General features: G+C 53.2%; 1 protein-coding gene across 2 annotated transcripts in view; it reads left to right on the top strand.

Annotated features, from left to right (window-relative positions):
• The first annotated feature begins 3,244 nt into the window (after window positions 1–3,244).
• LOC144487103 (protein c-ets-1-B-like) overlaps window positions 3,245–20,603 on the top strand; it is an 89,108-nt gene continuing 71,749 nt past the window's right edge. For both annotated transcript variants that reach the window (XM_078205166.1, XM_078205165.1), the window contains exons 1-3: window positions 3,245–3,338; window positions 4,988–5,095; window positions 16,706–16,813. In XM_078205166.1, the coding sequence (XP_078061292.1) occupies window positions 5,014–5,095; window positions 16,706–16,813 (190 nt within the window). In that variant the 5' untranslated portion in view covers window positions 3,245–3,338; window positions 4,988–5,013. The remainder of the gene's footprint in view (window positions 3,339–4,987; window positions 5,096–16,705; window positions 16,814–20,603) is intronic.

The raw sequence follows: 20,603 nt of genomic DNA, 5'->3' as shown, positions 1-20,603 counted from the left end.
CCCTCCACACTCCCGCCCTCCACACTCCCACTCCCTCCTCACTCCCTCCACACTGTCACTCCCTCCTCACTCCCTCCACAATCCCACTCCTTGCATACTCCCTCCACACTCCCACTCCCTGCACACTCCCTCCACACTCTCTCCTCACTCCCTCCTCACACTAGTGGGACACCGTGACTCCTGCTCTCCTTATCTCAAATGTAAACCGCTCCAGAATCCAGTGGATGAGATTATTGACCCTCGCATTACCCCAGTAACCATTCTATAATAGCGATGACCTTTCTGCCTGGTCCCTCACTGTGTCTCTTTCTCTGTCTCTCTCCATCTCTCTCAGTCTCTCTCCGTCTCTCTCTCTTTATGTCTCTCTATGGCTCTCTGTCTCTGTCTCTCCCTCAGTGTGTCTCTCTCTGTTTCTCTGTCTCTCTCTTTCTGTGTCTCTCTCTGTCTCTGTCTCTATGTCACTCTTTGCCTCCCTCTCTCTGTCTCTCTCTCTGAATCTGTGTCTCTTTCTCTGTCTCTTTGTCTCTTTGTCTCTCTCTCTGTCTCTCTCTGTCTGTCTCTGCCTCTCTCTGTCTCTCTCTCTCTCTCTCTGTCTGTCTTTCTCTGTCCCTCTCTCAGTCTCTCTCTCTCTCTCCCTGTCTCTCTCTGTCTCTCTCTCTGTCTCTCTCTCTATCTCTCTCTCTCTGTCTCTGTCTCTCTCTCTCGCTCTCTGTCTCTCTCTCTCTCTCTGTCTGTCTCTCTCTGTCCCTCTCTCAGTCTCTCTCTCTCCCTGTCTCTCTCTGTCTCTCTCTCTGTCTCTCTGTCTCTCTCTCTATCTCTCTCTCTGTCTCTCTGTCTCTCTCTCTGTCTCTCTCCCCCTCTCTGTCTCTCTCTCTCTCTCTCTGTCTCTGTCTCTCTCTGTCTCTCTCTCCCCCCTCTCCCAGTCTCTCTCCCTGTCTCTCGCTGTGTCTTTATCTTCCCGTTTCGCTTTTTGTCTATTTCTCTCCATGATTTGAATGCTTTTCCCCATGTATCTTTTTTTTCTAATTCCGAGCAAAACTGTATCTGAATGTGTCCTGTTCCGTTCGCACAACTAGAGACTTGTGGTAACTACACCATGTCCCAGTGTCTGAAATTCTCGCTCTGTCTCTCTGTCTCCCTCTCTGTGCCTCTCTCTGTCTCTCCCTTACTCCCTCTATCCCACTCTCTGTCTGCATCTCCCCCTCCCTCTGTCTGTCTGTCTCTCTCTCTTTCTGCCTCCGTTTCTCTCTCTCTCTCTCTGTATCTATCTCTTTATCTCTGTCTCTCTCTGTCTCTCTCTCTGTGAACCTCTCTGTCTCTATCTTTGTCTCTCTCTCTCTCTCTCTCTGTCTGTCTCTTTGTTTCTCTCTGCGTCTCTCTTTCTCTATCGCTCTGTCTCTGTCTCTCTCTCCCTCTCTCTTTGTCTCTCTCCCTCTCTCTTTGCCCCCCTCTCTCTCTCTGTCTGTCTGTCTCTCTCTCTTTCTCTGTCTCTCTCTCTCTCTGTCTGTCTGTCTCTCTCTCTCTCTCTGTTTCTCTCTCTTTCTGTCTCTCTCTCTCTGTCTCTCTCTCTCTCTGTCTCTCTCTCTCTCTCTCTGTCTCTCTCTCTCTCTGTCTCTCTCAGGGTGGTTGTAGAGGGTTGTTTTTCAAACTTGAGGCCTGTGACCAGCGGTGTGCCTCTGGGATCAGTGCTGGGTCTACTGTTATTTGTCATTTATATTAATGATTTGGATGAGAATATAGGAAGCATGGTTAGTAAGTTTGCAGATGACACCAAGGTTGGTGGCATGGTGGATAGTGAGGAAGGTTATCTCCAATTGCAGCGGGATCTTGACCAATTGGGCCAGTGGGCTGACGAATGGCAGATGGAGTTTAATTTAGACAAATGTGAGTTGATGCATTTTGTAGATTGAACCAGGGCAGGACTTACTCAGTTAATGGTAGGGGGTTGGGGACAGTTACAGAACAAAGAGATCGAGGGGTACATGTTCATAGCTTCTTGAAAGTGGAGTCACAGGTGGACAGAGTGGTGAAGAAGGCGTTCGGCATGCTTGGTTTCATCGGTCAGAACATTGAATACAGGAGTTGGGATGTCTTGTTAAAGTTGTACAAGACATTGATAAGGCCACACTTGGAATACTGTGTGCAATTCTGGTCACCCTATTGTAGAAAGGATATTATTAAACCAGGAAGAGTGCAGAAAAGATTTACTAGGATGCTACCGGGACTTGATGGATTGAGTTATAAGGAGAGGTTGAATAGACTGGGACTTTTTTCTCTGGAGCGCAGGAGGCTGAGGGGTGATCTTATAGAGGTCTATAAAATAATGAGGGGCATAGACAAGGTAGATAGTCAATATCTTTTCCCAAAGGTAGGGGAGTCTAAAACTAGAGGGCATAGGTTTAAGGTGAGAGGGGAGAGATACAAAAGTGTCCAGAGGGGCAATTTTTATCACACAGATGGTGGTGAGTGTCTGGAACAAGCTGCCAGAGGTAGTAGTAGAGGCGGGTACAATTTTATCTTTTAAAAAGCATTTAGACAGTTACATGGGTACGATGGGTACAGAGGGATATGGACCAAATGCGGGCAATTGGGACTAGCTTAGGGGTTTTAATAAAAAGGATGGCATGGACAAGTTGGACAGAAGGGCCTGTTTCCTTGCTGTAAACCTCTATGACTCTGTGATTCTATGACTCTTTCTGTCTCTCACTCTCTGTCTCTCTCTCTCTGTCTCTCTCTCTCTGTCTCTCTCTGTCTCTCTCTGTCTCTCTCTGTCCCTCTCTGTCTCTCTCTGTCTCTCTCTGTCTCTCTCTGTCCCTCTCTGTCTCTCTCTGTCTCTCTCTGTCACTCTCTGTCTCTCTCTCTCTCTGTCTGTCTCTCTCTCTCTCTCTCTCTCTGTCTCTCTCTCTCTCTGTGTGTCTCTCTGTCTCTCTCTCTGTCTCTCTATCTCTCTCTCTCTCTGTCTCCCTGTCTCTCTCTGTGTCTCTGTCTCTCTCTGTTTCTCTCTCTCTCTGTATCAGTCTTTCGCTCTCTCTCTCTCTCCGTTTCTCTCTGTCTCTCTATCTCTCTCTGTCTCTCTCTATCTCTCTCACTGTGGCTCCATCCCTTCTTTTTTCACCCTGGGTCACTTTCTCTGCCTGTCTGTCGCTGCGTGTCCCCCCTCCCCCTCCCTCCTTTACCCTTGTTTTGAATCTGCGAGGTCACCCCTGATGTGCTCCTGTCTACTCGTGGCTCTTGTTCCCGATGTTAAGCTGGAGACGGCAGCTGTATCGAAGCAAGCTCCCGGGTGTAATGGTCTCCAGTTAGAGACGGGGAATGAAGTGAATGTGCCCAGGCGCCGGGTAGGACCCAGACCCCACCCCATGCACAGTCAGAGGCCGCTCGGCCCGGCGAGGGATCCTCTCCCTGACGGCAGCCTCACTCCTCAGTCCCATATCTCGCCCAATCTCTTGCCTTGTTGTAGTAACTCTGAACGCGGAAGGCAGTTTGCTGGAACAAGCTCCCCAGCGGACAGTCGGACGCTATTCTCACCGGAACCCTCAAACACCCAACTCCAACTTTCCAGAAAATAATTCCCCCTTTCCTGCTCTGACCTCCAGTCCTGACCCGCCCGTGTCCATTCACTCCATCTGGGTTAGACTGAAGCGAGCTGCGAATCTGCCTTACTGGGCCTGTTATTCATAGAATCACACAGTGCTGCAGAGGTCATTTGGCCCATCGAGTCCGCACTGACACATTAGAAACGCCTCAACTCCCACCTGATCCCATCTGCCAGCACTTGGTCCAGAGCCCTGAATGTTATGATGTGCCAAGTGCTCATCCAGGTACTTTTTAAAGGATGTGAGGCATCCCGCCTCCACCACCCTCCCAGGCAGCGCATTCCAGACCCTCACCACCCTCTGGGTAAAAATGTTTTTTCCCGACATCCCCCCGAAACCCCCTGCCCCTCACCTTGAGCCTGTGCCCCCTCGTGTCTGACTCTTCAACTAAGGGGAACAGCTGCTCCCTATCCATCCTGTCCGTGTCCCTCATAATCTTGAACACCTCAATCAGATCGCCCCTCAGTCTTCTCTGCTCCAATGTAAACAACCCAAGCCTATCCAACCTCTCTTCATAACTTAAATGCTCCGTCCCAGGCAGCGTCCTGGTGAATCTCCTCTGCACCCCCTCCAGTGCAATCACATCCTTCCTATAATGTGGCGACCAGAACTGCACACAGTGCTACAGCTGTGGCCTCACCAAAGTTCTATACAACTCCATCATGACTCCCCTGCATTTGTAATCTATACCCCACTGATAAAGGCGAGTGTCCCATGTGCCTTTTTCACCGCCCTATTAACCTGCATTTCTGCCTTCAGAGATCACACCAACATGCCACGCGGCACAGTGGGTTAGTACTGCTGCCTCACAGCGCCAGGGATCCGGGTTCAATTCCAGCCTCGGGTCACTGTCTGAGTGGAGTTTGCACGTGCTCCCTGTGTCTGCGTGGGTTTCCTCCGGGCGCTCTGGTTTCCTCCCACAGTCCGAAAATGCGCGGATTAGGTGCATTGGCCGTGCTAAATTGAAGCTACTTTCAGGGGATTAGCAGAGTAAATTTGTGGGGTTATGGAAATAGGGCCTGGGTGGGATTGTGGTCGGTGCAGAGTCGATGGGCCGAATGGCCTCCTTCTGCACTGCAGGAATTCGATATAAAAAATCTATTCCCACCGCCTGGTGTCCTGCCATTCATTGAATACTTGTCAAATGACTGCTCCCACAGTGTCTCACCTCACACCTTTATTGCGGTTCCAACTATCACTATTCACATAGGGGAGGAATTTGCAAATTGCTGCGTTTCCCGCAACGTTGTTCAATGGTGAGAGGATGAGCGGGAAATGTACTGTCAGCCAATGAGAAAAGAGAGTGAGTGTTCAGGACGGGAATGAATGGGGAACAGGTAAACAGAGATACATCAGATCCTGATTCTAAAACATTTCCATTTCTCCCTCAGACCTTTGCTGCCTGTCCACCTCAGCAATGGACTCATACCTCCTGCCCTGCCTCTACAATGACACTTCACTTCAACAGGTTCCTACCGAACTGGACCTCAGTTCGCACGGTGAGTCCGGCCATTCGACTGGGGGAACCCGACCGCTTCACACAGCCCGGCCAAGACAAACACTGCAGAGAACAGATTGTACTGCAGGGAGCCTGACTCCAATAATTGTCAGTCCCTGTCAGCCTGGGAGCGCAGTCAAAAACATTGGGGTGCGAGGTTAGGAAAAGCCTACTCACGGCAAAAAAAAATTCAATCCTCGATTCCACAGAATTCCGGAAATGACTAGAGCGGTGTAGAGTAAACTTTATTGTGTATCTAACCCCGTGCTGTACCTGTCCTGGGAGTGTTTGATGGGGGACAGTGGAGAGGGAGCTTTACTCTGTATCTAACCCCGTGCTGTACCTGTCCTGGGAGTGTGATGGGGACAGTGTAGAGGGAGCTTTACTCTGTATCTAACCCCGTGCTGTACCTGTCCTGGGAGTGTTTGATGGGGACACTGTAGAGGGAGCTTTAAACTGTATCTAACGCCGTGCTGTACCTGTCCAGGGAGTGTTTGATGGGGACAGTGTAGAGGGAGCTTTACTCTGTATCTAACCCCGTGCTGTACCTGTCCTGGGAGTGTTTGATGGGGACAGTGTAGAGGGAGCTTTACTCTGTATCTAACCCCGTGCTGTACCTGTCCTGGGAGTGTTTGATGGGGGACAGTGTAGAGGGAGCTTTAAACTGTATCTAACCCCGTGCTGTACCTGTCCTGGGAGTGTTTGATGGGGGACAGTGTAGAGGGAGCTTTACTCTGTATCTAACCCCGTGCTGTACCTGTCCTGGGAGTGCTTGATGGGGACAGAGTAGAGGGAGCATTATTGTGTATCTAACCCCGTGCTGTACCTGTCCTGAGAGTGTTTGATGGGGGACAGTGAGGGAGCTTTACTCTGTATCTAACCCCGTGCTGTACCTGTCCTGGGAGCATTTGATGGGGACAGTGTAGAGGGAGCTTTACTCTGTATCTAACCCCGTGCTGTACCTGTCCTGGGAGTGTTTGATGGGGGACAGTGTAGAGGGAGCTTTAAACTGTATCTAACCCCGTGCTGTACCTGTCCTGGGAGTGTTTGATGGGGGACAGTGTAGAGGGAGCTTTACTCTGTATCTAACCCCGTGCTGTACCTGTCCTGGGAGTGTTTGATGGGGGACAGTGTAGAGGGAGCTTTACTCTGTATCTAACCCCGTGCTGTACCTGTCCTGGGAGTGCTTGATGGGGACAGAGTAGAGGGAGCATTATTGTGTATCTAACCCCGTGCTGTACCTGTCCTGGGAGCATTTGATGGGGACAGTGTAGAGGAAGCTTTACTCTGTATCTCACCCCGTGCTGTACTTGTCCTGGGAGTGTTTGATGGGGACAGTGTCGAGAGAGCTTTACTCTGTATCTCACCCCGTGCTGTACCTGTCCTGGGAGTGTTTGATGGGGGACAGTGTGGAGGGAGCTTTACTCTGTATCTAACCCCTTGCTGTACCTGTCCTGGGAGTGTTTGATGGGGACAGTGTAGAGGGAGCTTTACTCTGTATCTCACCCCGTGCTGTACCTGTCCTGGGAGTGTTTGATGGGGACAGTGTCGAGAGAGCTTTACTCTGTATCTAACCCCGTGCTGTACCTGTCCTGGGAGTGCTTGATGGGGACAGAGTAGAGGGAGCATTATTGTGTATCTAACCCCGTGCTGTACCTGTCCTGGGAGCATTTGATGGGGACAGTGTAGAGGAAGCTTTACTCTGTATCTCACCCCGTGCTGTACTTGTCCTGGGAGTGTTTGATGGGGACAGTGTCGAGAGAGCTTTACTCTGTATCTAACCCCGTGCTGTACCTGTCCTGGGAGTGTTTGATGGGGGACAGTGTGGAGGGAGCTTTACTCTGTATCTAACCCCTTGCTGTACCTGTCCTGGGAGTGTTTGATGGGGACAGTGTAGAGGGAGCTTTACTCTGTATCTCACCCCGTGCTGTACCTGTCCTGGGAGTGTTTGATGGGGACAGTGTCGAGAGAGCTTTACTCTGTATCTAACCCCGTGCTGTACCTGTCCTGGGAGTGTTTGATGGGGGACAGTGTGGAGGGAGCTTTACTCTGTATCTAACCCCGTGCTGTACCTGTCCTGGGAGTGTTTGATGGGGGACAGTGTAGAGGGAGCTTTACTCTGTATCTAACCCCTTGCTGTTCCTGTCCTGGGAGTGTTTGATGGGGACAGTGTAGAGGGAGCTTTACTCTGTATCTCACCCCGTACTGTACCTGTCCTGGGAGTGTTTGATGGGGGATAGTGTAGAGGGAACATTGTATCTAACCCCGTGCTGTACCTGTCCTGGGAGTGTTTGATGGGGGACAGTGTGGAGGGAGCTTTACTCTGTATCTAACCCCGTGCTGTACCTGTCCTGAGAGTGTTTGATGGGGACAGTGTAGAGGGAGCTTTACTCTGTATCTAACCCCGTGCTGTACCTGTCCTGGGAGTGTTTGATGGGGGACAGTGTAGAGAGAGCTTTACTCTGTATCTAACCCCGTGCTGTACCTGTCCTGGGAGTGTTTGATGGGGGACAGTGTAGCGGGAGCGTTAATTTGTATCTTGCCTACATGTGACTCCAGACCCAGTGCAATGTGATTGAGGGTGTAATGACCTGACGGAGTTCCCAATTGAAGGGTAATTATGGATGGGAAACAGGTGCCAATGACGGCTACGCCCCCTGGCTGAATAATAGAAATTCTCGCCAATTTCCCCAAGTCATCATTTCCCAGGGATTCCTGGTTAGGAACCATTAGGCCGGAGGGAAGAACTCCTCCCTCTTGAAGTACTCGATGAAAACTTTCCTTCATCCTGGATCTGATCACAGATTAAACATCTCCCTCTCGGCGCCCTCCCCCCCCCCCCCCCCCCCGCCCCCGCCAGCGCCTCACTCACACCGCAGCTGATACACGATGCTGGCAGTAGATTTGAGTAGACTGGTGAGGTGGGGGGTTGTCACATTGATCGCACCACAGACACCAGGCTGATTTAATCCCGTTTCCCGTACAAAACCTTTGGAAGAAAGCTTTAGTCACATCCTGTGCGGATGGGATGGAGTTCACCGGTTGGCCACGGGCTGCAGATATTATTTGAACACTGGGACTGCTCCCTAAGAACCATACCTGGATCCCAATCTTTCTCTCTGTATCCACCTCGAGCGCTCTGTCTCTCAGATACTTTGTCCTCAGACCCCTCTCCTTCTGCCTCATTCCCAACCTCCTTCCTTGTGACTCCTTCCTGTCTTTTTCTCCAACTCTGTCTCCAACGCTTTCTTTCTCTCTCTCTCTAACCTTATTATCTCCCTCTGTTTCTATCCTTCACTTTCAGTCTTGACCAGTGCATCACTTCCACTTGTTCTGTCTGTTATTATGTCTGTCTCTTTGTCGCTAACCCGTCTCCTTTTAGTTTGTTTCTGTTCTCACTCTCTCTCCTTCTCCCTCCGTTACACACTCTCTTTCTCATTCCATTTGCATCATTTTGTCTCCATCGGTCATTGCTTCCCTCTCTGCTTGTGGGTATATAACTAACTCTTTCTCTGTATCACTCTGTTTGTCTTTCTCTCCACCTCCCCCCACCCCATCTCTCTCTCTCTCTTTCGATCTCTCTCTCTCTCTGTCTGTCTGCCTCCCTCTTCATCTCTCTCTCTCTCTCTCTCTTTCTCGCTGTCTCTGTGTGTGCCTCTCTCACTCTCTTTCTCTCTCTCTCTCTCTCACTCACTTTCTCGTTCCCTCTTTCCCTGTCTGTCTCTCTGCCTGTCTTTCTTTCTGTCCCTCTGTGTGTGTGTGTGTGTGTGTGAGACTCTCTCCACACCCGCCCCCCCCCCTCCCCCATCTACCTCTTTCCTTCACCAAAACCCTCCCTCACTATAGCGTGGAGCAGCTCCGAAAGACGTGCTGGTTAGATGGATTGGCCGTGCTAAATTCTCCCTCAGTCTACCCGAACAGGCACCACAGTGTGGCAACTTGGGGATTTTCACAGTAACATCATTGCAGTGTTAGTGTAAGCCTACTTGTGACAATAATTTAAAAAATAAATTGGAACGGGGAATACCATTCGGTCCATCAATCCTGTTACCCAATTCAGTAACATCATGACTGATTTTCTCCCTCAACCACACTTTCGAGCTTGTTACCCACATCCCTTCACGTTTCTGCATCTCTCTCTCTCTCTGTCCACCCCCCTCCAATTCACTCTCTGTCCACCCACTCCAATTCTCCCTCTGTCCACCCCCCTCCAATTCACTCTCTGTCCACCCACTCCAATTCACTCTCTGTCCACCCACTCCAATTCTCTCTCTGTCCACCCCCCCCCTCCAATTCTCTCTCTGTCCAACCGCCCCCCCCTCCAATTCTCTCTCTGTCCATCTCCAATTCTCCCCCTGTCCACCCCCCTCCAATTCTCCCTCTGTCCACCCCGCCTTCAATTCTCTCTCTGTCCACCCCCCCCCCTCCAATTCTCTCTCTGTCCAACCGCCCCCCCCCCCTCCAATTCTCTCTCTGTCCATCTCCAATTCTCCCCCTGTCCACCCCCCTCCAATTCTCCCTCTGTCCACCCCCCCTTCAATTCTCTCCCTGTCCACCCCCCTCCAATTCTCCCTCTGTCCACCCCGCCTTCAATTCTCTCCCTGTCCACCCCCCCCCCTCCAATTCTCCCTCTGTCCACCCCCCCTTCAATTCTCTCCCTGTCCACCCCCCTCCAATTCTCTCCCTGTCCACCCCCCCTCCAATTCTCCCTCTGTCCACCCCCTCTCCAATTCTCTCTGTGTCCACCCCCCTCTCTCACCAGTTAAATTTGGGGAATGGATGGGGGTTTAAGATTGTAGTTCAGGCCGCAGTGGATCTGATGTAAATAGCTTTGCCTGCTGGCGGAGCGGGAAATGAGGAAGGAGAGTTTGACCAGAGCTTGGGGGGAGGCGGGGGGGTGGGGGAGTGGAATCTATTGACCAAGCATTGTATCTGCAGCTTGCAGACTTCCTGTCAGAGTTACAGCCGTTTCCACCGCCTGGATTTATTTACTGCAGCTCGGCTCTGGAATTTCCTCCTGCTGATGTAGATAAAGTGTCCCACTCTCCATCCCCTGCCGGCCCAGCCAGTGAGTGAGTGCCCTCCTTCCCCCTCCCAGGATGACAGCAGGCCACCACCATGCTCTGAGATCTGGGGACATGGACAGCGGGTGGTCCCTGGGCCGGACTCCGGAGGCCAGAGTCTCGCCAGGGAAGCCATTCAAGGTGGAGAGATCCAGACTGCAACAGGGCGAAGTCCTGAGCTCCAATCGGTGCGGGAGGGGGACAGAAAAAACCTTTGGGAAATCTGGGAAAATCAGCAATTGAGGAATTCGATAAGGGTTATAATAACCAAATGCTTTGAACCTTGGCGCTTTTCAGTATGTTTTGTTGTTAAGTTCATACCTGAGTTGAGGATTGGGACGGTCACTGATGTTTGTGAAATGTTTGTCAATGAGGGACAGACTTTTCAATTGGGAGCTAATTACAGCTGTTCAAATATCCACTTCCTGCTTCTGATTGAGTTTATTCCTTTAGCGAGGGATCAGCAAAACAGAGGGTTCACCCCACAAACACAAACCTTTCACACAGGGTAGCGCCATCACTGTGGCTTGCAGGAGGTGGGAGGAAGGGGGTACAGCTGTGTGTCATAGAGTCATAGAGGTTTACAACATGGAAACAGGCCCTTCAGCCCACCTTGTCCATGCCGCCCCTTTTTAAACCCCTAAGCTAATCCCAATTGCCCGCGTTTGGCCCATATCCCTCTGTACCCATCGTACCCATGTAACGGTCTAAATGCTTTTTAAAAGACAACATTATACCCACCTCTACTACTACCTCTGGCAGCTTGTTCCAGACACTCACCACCCTCTGTGTGAGAAAATTGCCCCTCTGGACCCTTCTGTATCTCTCCCCTCTTACCTTAAACCTATGCCCTCTAGTTATAGACTCCGTTACCTTTGGGAAAAGATATTGACTATCTCGCTGATCTGTGCCCCTCATTATTTTATAGACCTCTATAACTTCATCCCTCAGCCTCCTACATTCCAGAGAAAAAAGTCCCAGTCTATCCAGCCTCTCCTTATAACTCAATCCATCAAGTCCCGGTAGCATCCTAGTAAATCTTTTCTGCACTCTTTCCAGTTTAATAATATTCTTTCTATAATAGGGTGACCAGAACTATACACAGTATTCCAAGTGTGGCCTTACTAATGTCTTCTACAATTTCAACAAGACATCCCAACTCTTGTATTCAATGTTATGACCAATGAAACAAAGCATACCAAATGCCTTTTTCACCACTCTGCCCACCTGTGACTCCACTTTCAAGGAGCTATAAACATGTACCCCTAGATCTCTTTGTTCTGTAACTCTCCCCAACACCCTACCATTAACTGAGTAAGTCCTGCCCTAGTTCAATCTACCAAAATGCATCACCTCGCATTTATCTAACTTAAACTCCATCTGCCATTCGTCAGCCCACTGGCCCAATTTGGAGAGGGGTACAGATGTGTAGAGGGGGTACAGCTGTATGGAGAGGGGAACAGCTGTGCAGAGAGGGGTACAGCTGTGTGGAGAGGGGTACAGCTGTGTGGAAAGGGGTACAGCTGTGTGGAAGGGGTACAGATGTGTAGAGGGGGTACAGCTGTGTGGAGGCTGGTACAGCTGTGTGGAGAGGGTTACAGCTGTGTGGAGAGGGGTACAGCTGTGTGGAAAGGGGTACAGCTGTGTGGAGAGGGATACAGCTGTGTAGAGGGGGTACTGCTGTGTAGAGGGTGGTACAGCTGTGTGGAGGGGATACAGCTGTGTGGAGAGGGCTACAGCTGTGTAGAGGGGGTACAGCTCTGTGGACAGGGGTACAGCTGTGTGGAGGGGTACAGCTGTGTGGAGGGGGTACAGCTGTGTGAAGGGAGTACAGCTGTGTGGAGAGGGTTACAGCTGTGTGGAGGGGGTACAGCTGTGTGGAGAGGGGTACAGCTGTGTGGAGAGGGGTACAGCTGTGTGGAGGGGGGTACAGCTGCGTGTAGAGGGGTACAGCTGTGTAGGAGGCGTACAGCTGTGTACAGTGGGGTACAGCTGTGTAGAGGGTACAGCTGTGTGGAGAGGGGTACAGATGTGTGGAGGGGTACAGCTGTGTGGAGAGGGGTACAGTTGTGTGGAGAGGGGTACAGCTATGTGGAGAGGGATTCAGCTGTGTGGAGGGGGTACAGCTGTGTGGAGGGGTACAGCTGTGTGGAGAGGGGTACAGCTATGTGGAGAGGGGTTCAGCTGTGTGGAGGGGGTACAGTTGTGTGGAGGGGGTACAGCTGTGTGGAGGGGGTACAGCTGTGTGGAGAGCGGTACAGCTGTGTGGAGGCGGTACAGCTGTGTGGAGGGGTACAGCTGTGTGGAGGGGGTACAGCTGTGTAGAGGGGTACAGCTGTGTGGAGAGGGGTACAGCTGTGTGGGGGCGGTACAGCTGTGTGGAGGGGTACAGCTGTGTGGAGGGGGTACAGCTGTGTAGAGGGGTACAGCTGTGTGGAGAGGGGTTCAGCTGTGTGGAGGGGGTACAGCTGTGTAGAGGGGTACAGCTGTGTGGAGAGGGGTACAGCTGTGTGGGGGCGGTACAGCTGTGTGGAGGGGTACAGCTGTGTAGAGGGGTACAGCTGTGTGGAGAGGGGTACAGCTGTGTGGGGGCGGTACAGCTGTGTGGAGGGGTACAGCTGTGTAGAGGCGTACAGCTGTGTGGAGAGGGGTACAGCTGTGTGGAAGTGATACAGCTGTATAGAGGGGTACAGCTGTGTAGAGGGGGTACAGCACTGTCGAGGGTGGTACAGCTGTGCGAAGGGGGTACAGCTGTGTACAGGGGATACAGCTGTGTGGAGAGGGGGTACACCTGTGAGAAGCGGATAGAGCTGTGTCGAGAGGGGGCACAGCTGTGTGGCCGGGGTATAGCTGTGTGCAGGTGGGTGCAGGCGTGTGGAGGGGGTTCAGCACTGTAGAGGGGGGACAGCTTTGTAGAGGGGGTACAGCTGCGTAGGGGGTACAGCACTGCAGATCGGGCTACAGTTGTGTGTAGGGGGTACAGCTGTGTGGAGAGGGTCACAGCTGTGTGTAGAGGGGTACAGCTGCATGGAAAGGTGTACAGCCGTGTGGAAGTGATACAGCTGTATAGAGGGGTACAGCTGTGTAGAGGGGGTACAGCACTGTAGAGGGCGGTACAGCTGTGTAGAGGGGGTACAGCTGTGTTGAGGGGGTAAAGCTGTGTGGAGGGGGGTACAGATGTGTAGAGGGGGTACAGCTGTGTGGAGGCTGGTACAGCTGTCTGGAGAGGGGTACAGCTGTGTGGAGAGGGGTACAGCTGTGTGGAGGGGGTACAGTTGTGTTGACGGGGTACAGCTGTGTAGAGGGGGTACAGCTGTGTGGAGGGGTACAGCTGTGTGGAGAGGGGTACAGTTGTGTTGAGGGGGTACAGCTGTGTAGAGGGGGTACAGCTGTGTGGAGAGGGGTACAGCTGTGTGGAGAGGGGCGGCAGCTGTGTGGAGAGAGGTACAGCTGTGTGGAGAGGGGTACAGCTGTGTGGAGGGGGTACAGCCGTGTGGAGAGGGGTACAGCTGTGTGGAGGGGGTACAGCTGTGTAGAGGGGGTACAGCTGTGTGGAGGGGTACAGCTGTGTGGAGAGGGGTACAGCTGTGTGGAGGGGTACAGCTGTGTCGAGGGGTACAGCTGTGTGTAGAGGGGTACAGCTGTGTGGAGAGAAGTCCAGCTGTGTGGCGGGGGTACAGCTGTGTTGTGGGGTACAGCTGTATGGAGGGGTACAGCTGTGTGGAAGGGTACAGCTGTGTCGAGGGGTACAGCTGTGTCGAGGGGTACTGCTGTGTGGAGAGGGGTACAGTTGTGTTGAGGGGGTACAGCTGTGTGGAGAGTGGTACAGCTGTGTGGAGGGGGTACAGCTCTGTGTAGAGGGGTACAGCTGTGTTGAGAGAAGTCCAGCTGTGTGGTGGGGGTACAGCTGTGTGGAGGGGTACAGCTGTGTGGAGGGGGTACAGCTGTGTGGAGGGGTACAGCTGTATGGAGAGGTGTCCAGCTGTGTGGAGGGGGTACAGCTGTGTGGAGCGGGTACAGCTGGATAGAGGGGTACAGCTGTGCAGAGGGGATACAGCACTGTAGAGGGTGGTACAGCTGTGTGTAGAGGGGTACAGCTGCATGGAAAGGTGTACAGCCGTGTGGAAGTGATACAGCTGTATAGAGGGGTACAGCTGTGTAGAGGGGGTACAGCACTGTAGAGGGGGTACAGCTGTGTAGAGGGGCTACAGCTGTGTGGATGTGGGTGCAGGCGTGTGGAGGGCGTTCAGCAATGTAGAAGGGGGTACAGCTGCGTAGAGGGAGGTACAGCACTGTAGATCTGGGTACAGCTGTGTGGAGGGGTACAGCTGTGTGGAGGGGGTACAGCTGTGTGGAGGGGTACAGCTGTGTGGAGGGGGTACAGCACATTAGAGGGGGTACAGCTGTGTGGAGGGGGGTACAGGTGTGTAGAGGGCGGTATAGCACTGTAGAGGGGATACAGCTGTGTAGAGGGGGTACAGCTGTGTAGAAGGGGTACAGCTGTGTAGAGGGGGTACAGCACATTAGAGGGGGTAGAGCTGTGTGGAGGGGGGTACAGGTGTGTAGAGGGGGGTATAGCACGGTAGAGGGGATACAGCACTGTAGAGGGGGTACAGCTGTGTAGAGGGGGTAGAGCTGTGTGGAGGGGGGTACAGCTGTGTGGAGGGGGGTACAGCTGTGTAGAGGGGGTACAGCTGTGTGGAGGGGATATAGCTGCGTGGAGAGGGGGTACAGCTGTTTGCAGGTGGGTGCAGCGTGTGGAGGGGGTTCAGCACTGTAGAGGGGGGTACAGCTGTGTAGAAGGGGCACGGCTGCGTAGAAGGGGGTACAGCTGTGTAGAAGGGGTACAGCTGTGTAGAGGGGGTACAGCACATTAGAGGGGGTAGAGCTGTGCGGAGGGGGGTACAGGTGTGTAGAGGGGGGTATAGCACGGTAGAGGGGATACAGCACTGTAGAGGGGGGTACAGCTGTGTAGAAGGGGCACGGCTGCGTAGAAGGGGGTACAGCTGTGTGGAGGGGTGTATAGAACTGTAGAGGCCGTACAGCACTGTAGACAGGCACAGCTGTGTAGAGGGGGTATCGCTTTGTGGAGGGGGGTACAGCTGTGTAGAGGGGGTACAGCTGTGTGGAGGGGGCTTCAGCTGTGTAGAGGAGGTACAGTTGTGTGGAGTGGGGTCCAGCTGTGTGGAGTGGAGTGCAGCTGTGTGGAGGGGGGTACAGCTGTGTGGAGAGGGGTACAGCTGTGTGGAGAGGGGTACAGCTGTGTGGAGGGGGGTACAGCTGTGTGGAGGGGGTACAGCTGTGTGGAGAGGGGTACAGCTGTGTGGAGGGGGTACAGCTGTGTGGATGGGGGTATAGCACTGTAGAGGCCGTACAGCACTGTAGAGGGGGTACAGCTGTGTGTAGAGGGGGTACAGCTGTGTGTAGAGGGGGTACAGATGTGTAGAGGGGGTACAGCTGTGTGTAGAGGGGGTACAGCTGTGTGTAGAGGGGGTACAGATGTGTAGAGGGGAGTATAGAACTGTGGAGGCCGTACAGCACTGTCGAGCGGGTACAGCACTGTAGAGGGGGTACAGCTGTGTGGAGGGGGTACAGCTTTGTGGAGGGGTACAGCTGTGTGGAGGGGGTACAGCTGTGTGGAGGGGGTACAGCTGTGTGGAGGGGTACAGCTGTGTGGAGGGGGGTCCAGCTGTGTGGAGGGGTACAGCTGTGTGGAGGGGGTACAGCTGTGTGGAGGGGGTACAGCTGTGTGGAGGGGGGTACAGCTGTGTGGAGGGGGGTACAGCTCTGTGGAGGGGGGCACAGCTGTGTGGAGGGGGGTACAGCTGTGTGGAGGGGGTACAGCTCTGTGGAGGGGGGCACAGCTGTGTGGAGGGGGGTACAGCTGTGTGGAGGGGGTACAGCTGTGTGGAGGGGGGTACAGCTGTGTGGAGGGGGGTACAGCTGTGTGGAGGGGGGTACAGCTCTGTGGAGGGGGGTACAGCTGTGTGGAGGGGGGTACAGCTGTGTGGAGGGGGGTACAGCTGTGTGGAGGGGGGTACAGCTGAGTGGAGGGGGTACAGCTGTGTGGAGGGGGGTACAGCTGAGTGGAGGGGGGTACAGCTGTGTGGAGGGGGGTACAGCTGAGTGGAGGGGGGTACAGCTGTGTGGAGGGGGGTACAGCTGTGTGGAGGGGGGTACAGCTGTGTGGAGGGGGGTACAGCTGTGTGGAGGGGGGTACAGCTGAGTGGAGGGGGGTACAGCTGTGTGGAGGGGGGTACAGCTGTGTGGAGGGGGGTACAGCTGAGTGGAGGGGGGTACAGCTGTGTGGAGGGGGGTACAGCTGTGTGGAGGGGGGTACAGCTCTGTGGAGGGGGGCACAGCTGTGTGGAGGGGGGTACAGCTGTGTGGAGGGGTACAGCTGTGTGGAGGGGGTACAGCTGTGTGGAGGGGGGTACAGCTGTGTGGAGGGGGTACAGCTGTGTGGAGGGGGTACAGCTGTGTGGAGGGGCAGTATTAGGAGCCCTCTCCACTGCCTGACTAACCATGCCAATGATTGTACTTTCTAGAGTTTGACGGAGTGTTCCCTCCTCTGACGCCAGGTGGCACACAGCTGATGTACCAGAGCCTGGGGACAGCCTTCAACAGCGAGGAACACAACTGCCAAATCTCCAAAGGTATGAGGCCATTCGGCCCTTCTCCGCCATCCAATCAGCTCCTGGTTCTAATCTGAGTGTGGTTGCACCTCAACTTCATGCCCACCCTCCCCCTCCCCCCTCCTACCCCACCCTCTCCCTCCCCCTCCCATCCCACCCACCCCTTCCCTCCCCTCCCTCCGTCCCCCACTCCATCCCCACCCCCCTCCCCTCCCTCCCTCCCCCACTTCATCCCCAAACACTCTCCCTCCCTCCCCCACTTCCCTCCCCTCCTTCACCCTGTCCGCTCCCATCCAGAAGGCGTCCTTCCTTGCCGGTTGAGCCACTGCCGGATTCCTCTCTGGGTAAACTCAGTGAGCCAGCCTCCACTGCTCCCTGGGGCTATCATAGAATCACACAGTGCACAAGCGGCCATTCGACCCATCGAGGCGGCGCCGGCACATGAGAAATACCCCAACTCCTACCTAAGCACTGGGAATAACACTCAGGAATATGGGGCAAGATGCAGGAGAATGGGATTGGCACCTTCAGTGGGAGTTACTGTCAGGGCAGACTGGATGGGCCGAAAGGCCTTTCTCACTTTCTAATCCCATTTTCCAGTCACTGGGCCATTCGCCTTGAGCCAAGTGCTGTAGAGGCCGTACAGCACTGTCGAACGGGTACAGCACTGTAGAGGGGGTACAGCTGTGTAGAGGGGGTACAGCTGTGTAGAGGGGGTACAGCTTTGTGGAGGGAGGTGGGGCTGTGTGGAGGGGGTACAGCTGTGTGGAGGGGGATACAGCTGTGTGGAGGGGGTACAGCTGTGTGGAGGGGGGTACAGCTGTGTGGAGGGGGGTACAGCTGTGTGGAGGGGGGTACAGCTGTGTGGAGGGGGGTACAGCTGTGTGGAGGGGGGTACAGCTGTGTGGAGGGGGTACAGCTGTGTGGAGGGGGGTACAGCTGTGTGGAGGGGGGTCCGTGTCATTGAGAGCCAATCACAAACCAGCCAAACCAGGCTACATCCTAGAGTTCTAAAGGAGATAGCTGAAGAAATAGTGGAGGCGTTAGTTATGATCTTTCAAAAGTCACTGGAGTCAGGGAAAGTCCCAGAGGATTGGAAAATCGCTGTTGTAACCCCACTGTTCAAGAAGGGAACAAGAAAAAAGATGGAAAATTATAGGCCAATTAGCCTAACCTCAGTTGTTGGCAAAATTCTAGAATCCATCGTTAAGGATGAGATTTCTAAATTCTTGGAAGTGCAGGGTCGGATTAAGACAAGTCAGCATGGATTTAGTAAGGGGAGGTCGTGCCTGACAAACCTGTTAGAGTTCTTTGAAGAGATAACAAATAGGTTAGACCAAGGAGAGCCAATGGATGTTATCTATCTTGACTTCCAAAAGGCCTTTGACAAGGTGCCTCACGGGAGACTGCTGAGTAAAATAAGGGCCCATGGTATTCGAGGCAAGGTACTAACATGGATTGACGATTGGCTGTCAGACAGAAGGCAGAGAGTTGGGATAAAAGGTTCTTTCTCAGAATGGCAACCGGTGACAAGTGGTGTCCCGCAGGGTTCAGTGTTGGGGCCACAGCTGTTCTCTTTATATATTAACGATCTAGATGACGGGACTGGGAGCATTCTGGCCAAGTTTGCCGATGATACAAAGATAGGTGGAGGGGCAGGTAGTATTGAGGAGGTGGGGAGGCTGCAGAAAGATTTAGACAGTTTAGGAGAGTGGTCCAAGAAGTGGCTGATGAAATTCAACGTGGGCAAGTGCGAGGTCGTACACTTTGGAAAAAAGAATAGAGGCATGGACTATTTTCTAAACGGTGACAAAATTCATAATGCTAAAGTGCAAAGGGACTTGGGAGTCCTAGTCCAGGATTCTCTAAAGGTAAACTTGCAGGTTGAGTCCGTAATTAAGAAAGCAAATGTAATGTTGTCATTTATCTCAAGAGGCTTGGAATACAAAAGCAGGGATGTACTTCTGAGGCTTTATAAAGCACTGGTTAGGCCCCATTTGGAGTACTGTGAGCAATTTTGGGCCCCACACCTCAGGAAGGACATACTGGCACTGGAGCGGGTCCAGCGGAGATTCACACGGATGATCCCAGGAATGGTAGGCCTGACATACGATGAACGTCTGAGGATCGTGGGATTATATTCATTGGAGTTTAGGAGGTTGAGGGGAGATCTGATAGAAACTTACAAGATAATGAACGGCTTAGATAGGATGGACGTAGGGAAGTTGTTTCCATTAACAGGGGAGACTAGGACGCGGGGGCACAGCCTTAGAATAAAAGGGAGTCACTTTAGAACAGAGATGAGGAGAAATTTCTTCAGCCAGAGAGTGGTGGGTCTGTGGAATTCATTGCCACAGAGGGCTGTGGAGGCCGAGACGTTGAGCGTCTTCAAGACAGAAATTGATAAATTCTTGATTTCTCGAGGAATTAAGGGCTATGGGGAGAGAGCGGGTAAATGGAGTTGAAATCAACCATGATTGAATGGTGGAGTGGACTCGATGGGCCGAATGGCCTTACTTCCGCTCCTATGTCTTATGGTCTTATGGTCTAAACCAAGTGGGGGTAGAGAGGAGCTGGTGGGCTAGGGATGGGGTGTGGGGGGCTAGGGAGGGGGTGTGGGGTGCTAGGGAGGGGGTGTGGGGGGCTAGGAGGGTGGGGAGGGGGTTGGGGGGGTGGGGAGGGGGGTGGGGAGGGGGTTGGGGAGGGGTAGGGGTGTGGAGTGGGGTGGGGAAGGGGTTGGGGAGGGAGGTGGGGAGGGGGTGGTGGAGGGGTGGGGTTGGGGAGGGGGTTGGGAATGGCTGAGGGGGTGTGGGTGGGGAGGGGCTGGGGGTGGGGGTGGGGAGGGAGTTGGTATTGGGGTGGGGCTGACAGTGGACAGGAGCTGGAGAACGGACAGGAGCTGAGTTGGAACGTCTTGTTGAAGTTGTACAAGACATTGGTAAGGCCACACTTGGAATACTGTGTACAGTTCTGGTCACTCTATTATAGAAAGGATATTATTAAACTAGAAAGAGTGCAGAAAAAATTTACTAGGATGCTACTGGTTCTTGATGGATTGAGTTATAAGGAGAGGCTGAATAGACTGGGACTTTTCTCTCTGGAGCATAGGAGGCTGAGGGGTGACCTTATGGAGGTCTATAAAATAATGCGGGGCACAGATCAGCTAGATAGTCAATATCTTTTCCCAAAGGTAGGGGAGTCTAAAACCAGAGGGCATCGGTTTAAGGTGAGAGAGGAGAGATACAAAAGTGTCCAGAGGGGCAGTTTTTTCACACAGAGACTGGTGAGTGTCTGGAACAAGCTGCCAGAGGCAGTAGTAGAGGCGGGTACAATTTTGTCGTTTAAAAAGCATTTAGACAGTTACATGGGTACGGTGGGTATAGAGGGATATGGGCCAAATGCGGGCAATTGGGACGAGCTGAGGGGTTTTAAAAAAACAAGGGCAGCATGGACAAGTTGGGCCGAATGGCCTGTTTCCATGCTGTAAACCTCCATGACTCTATGACTCTATGACTCTTTGACAGGAGCTGAGCAGTGGACAGGGGATGACAGTGGACAGGAGCTGGACAGTGGACAGGAGCTGGACAGTGGGCAGGAGCTGAGCAGTGGACAGGAGTTGGACAGTGGACAGGAGCTGGACAGTGGACAGGGGATGACAGTGGACAGGAGTTGGACAGTGGACAGGAGCTGGACAGTGGACAGGAGCTGGACAGTGGACAGGAGCTGAGCAGTGGACAGGAGCTGAGCAGTGGACAGGAGCTGAGCAGTGGACAGGAGCTGGACAGTGGACAGGAGCTGGACAGTGGACAGG

The sequence above is a fragment of the Mustelus asterias genome, unplaced genomic scaffold, assembly GCF_964213995.1.
Source record: "Mustelus asterias unplaced genomic scaffold, sMusAst1.hap1.1 HAP1_SCAFFOLD_594, whole genome shotgun sequence".
Lineage (NCBI taxonomy): Eukaryota > Metazoa > Chordata > Chondrichthyes > Carcharhiniformes > Triakidae > Mustelus > Mustelus asterias.
Note: the sequence above shows the minus strand (reverse complement) of the source record. Positions and strands in the feature narration are given on the sequence as shown.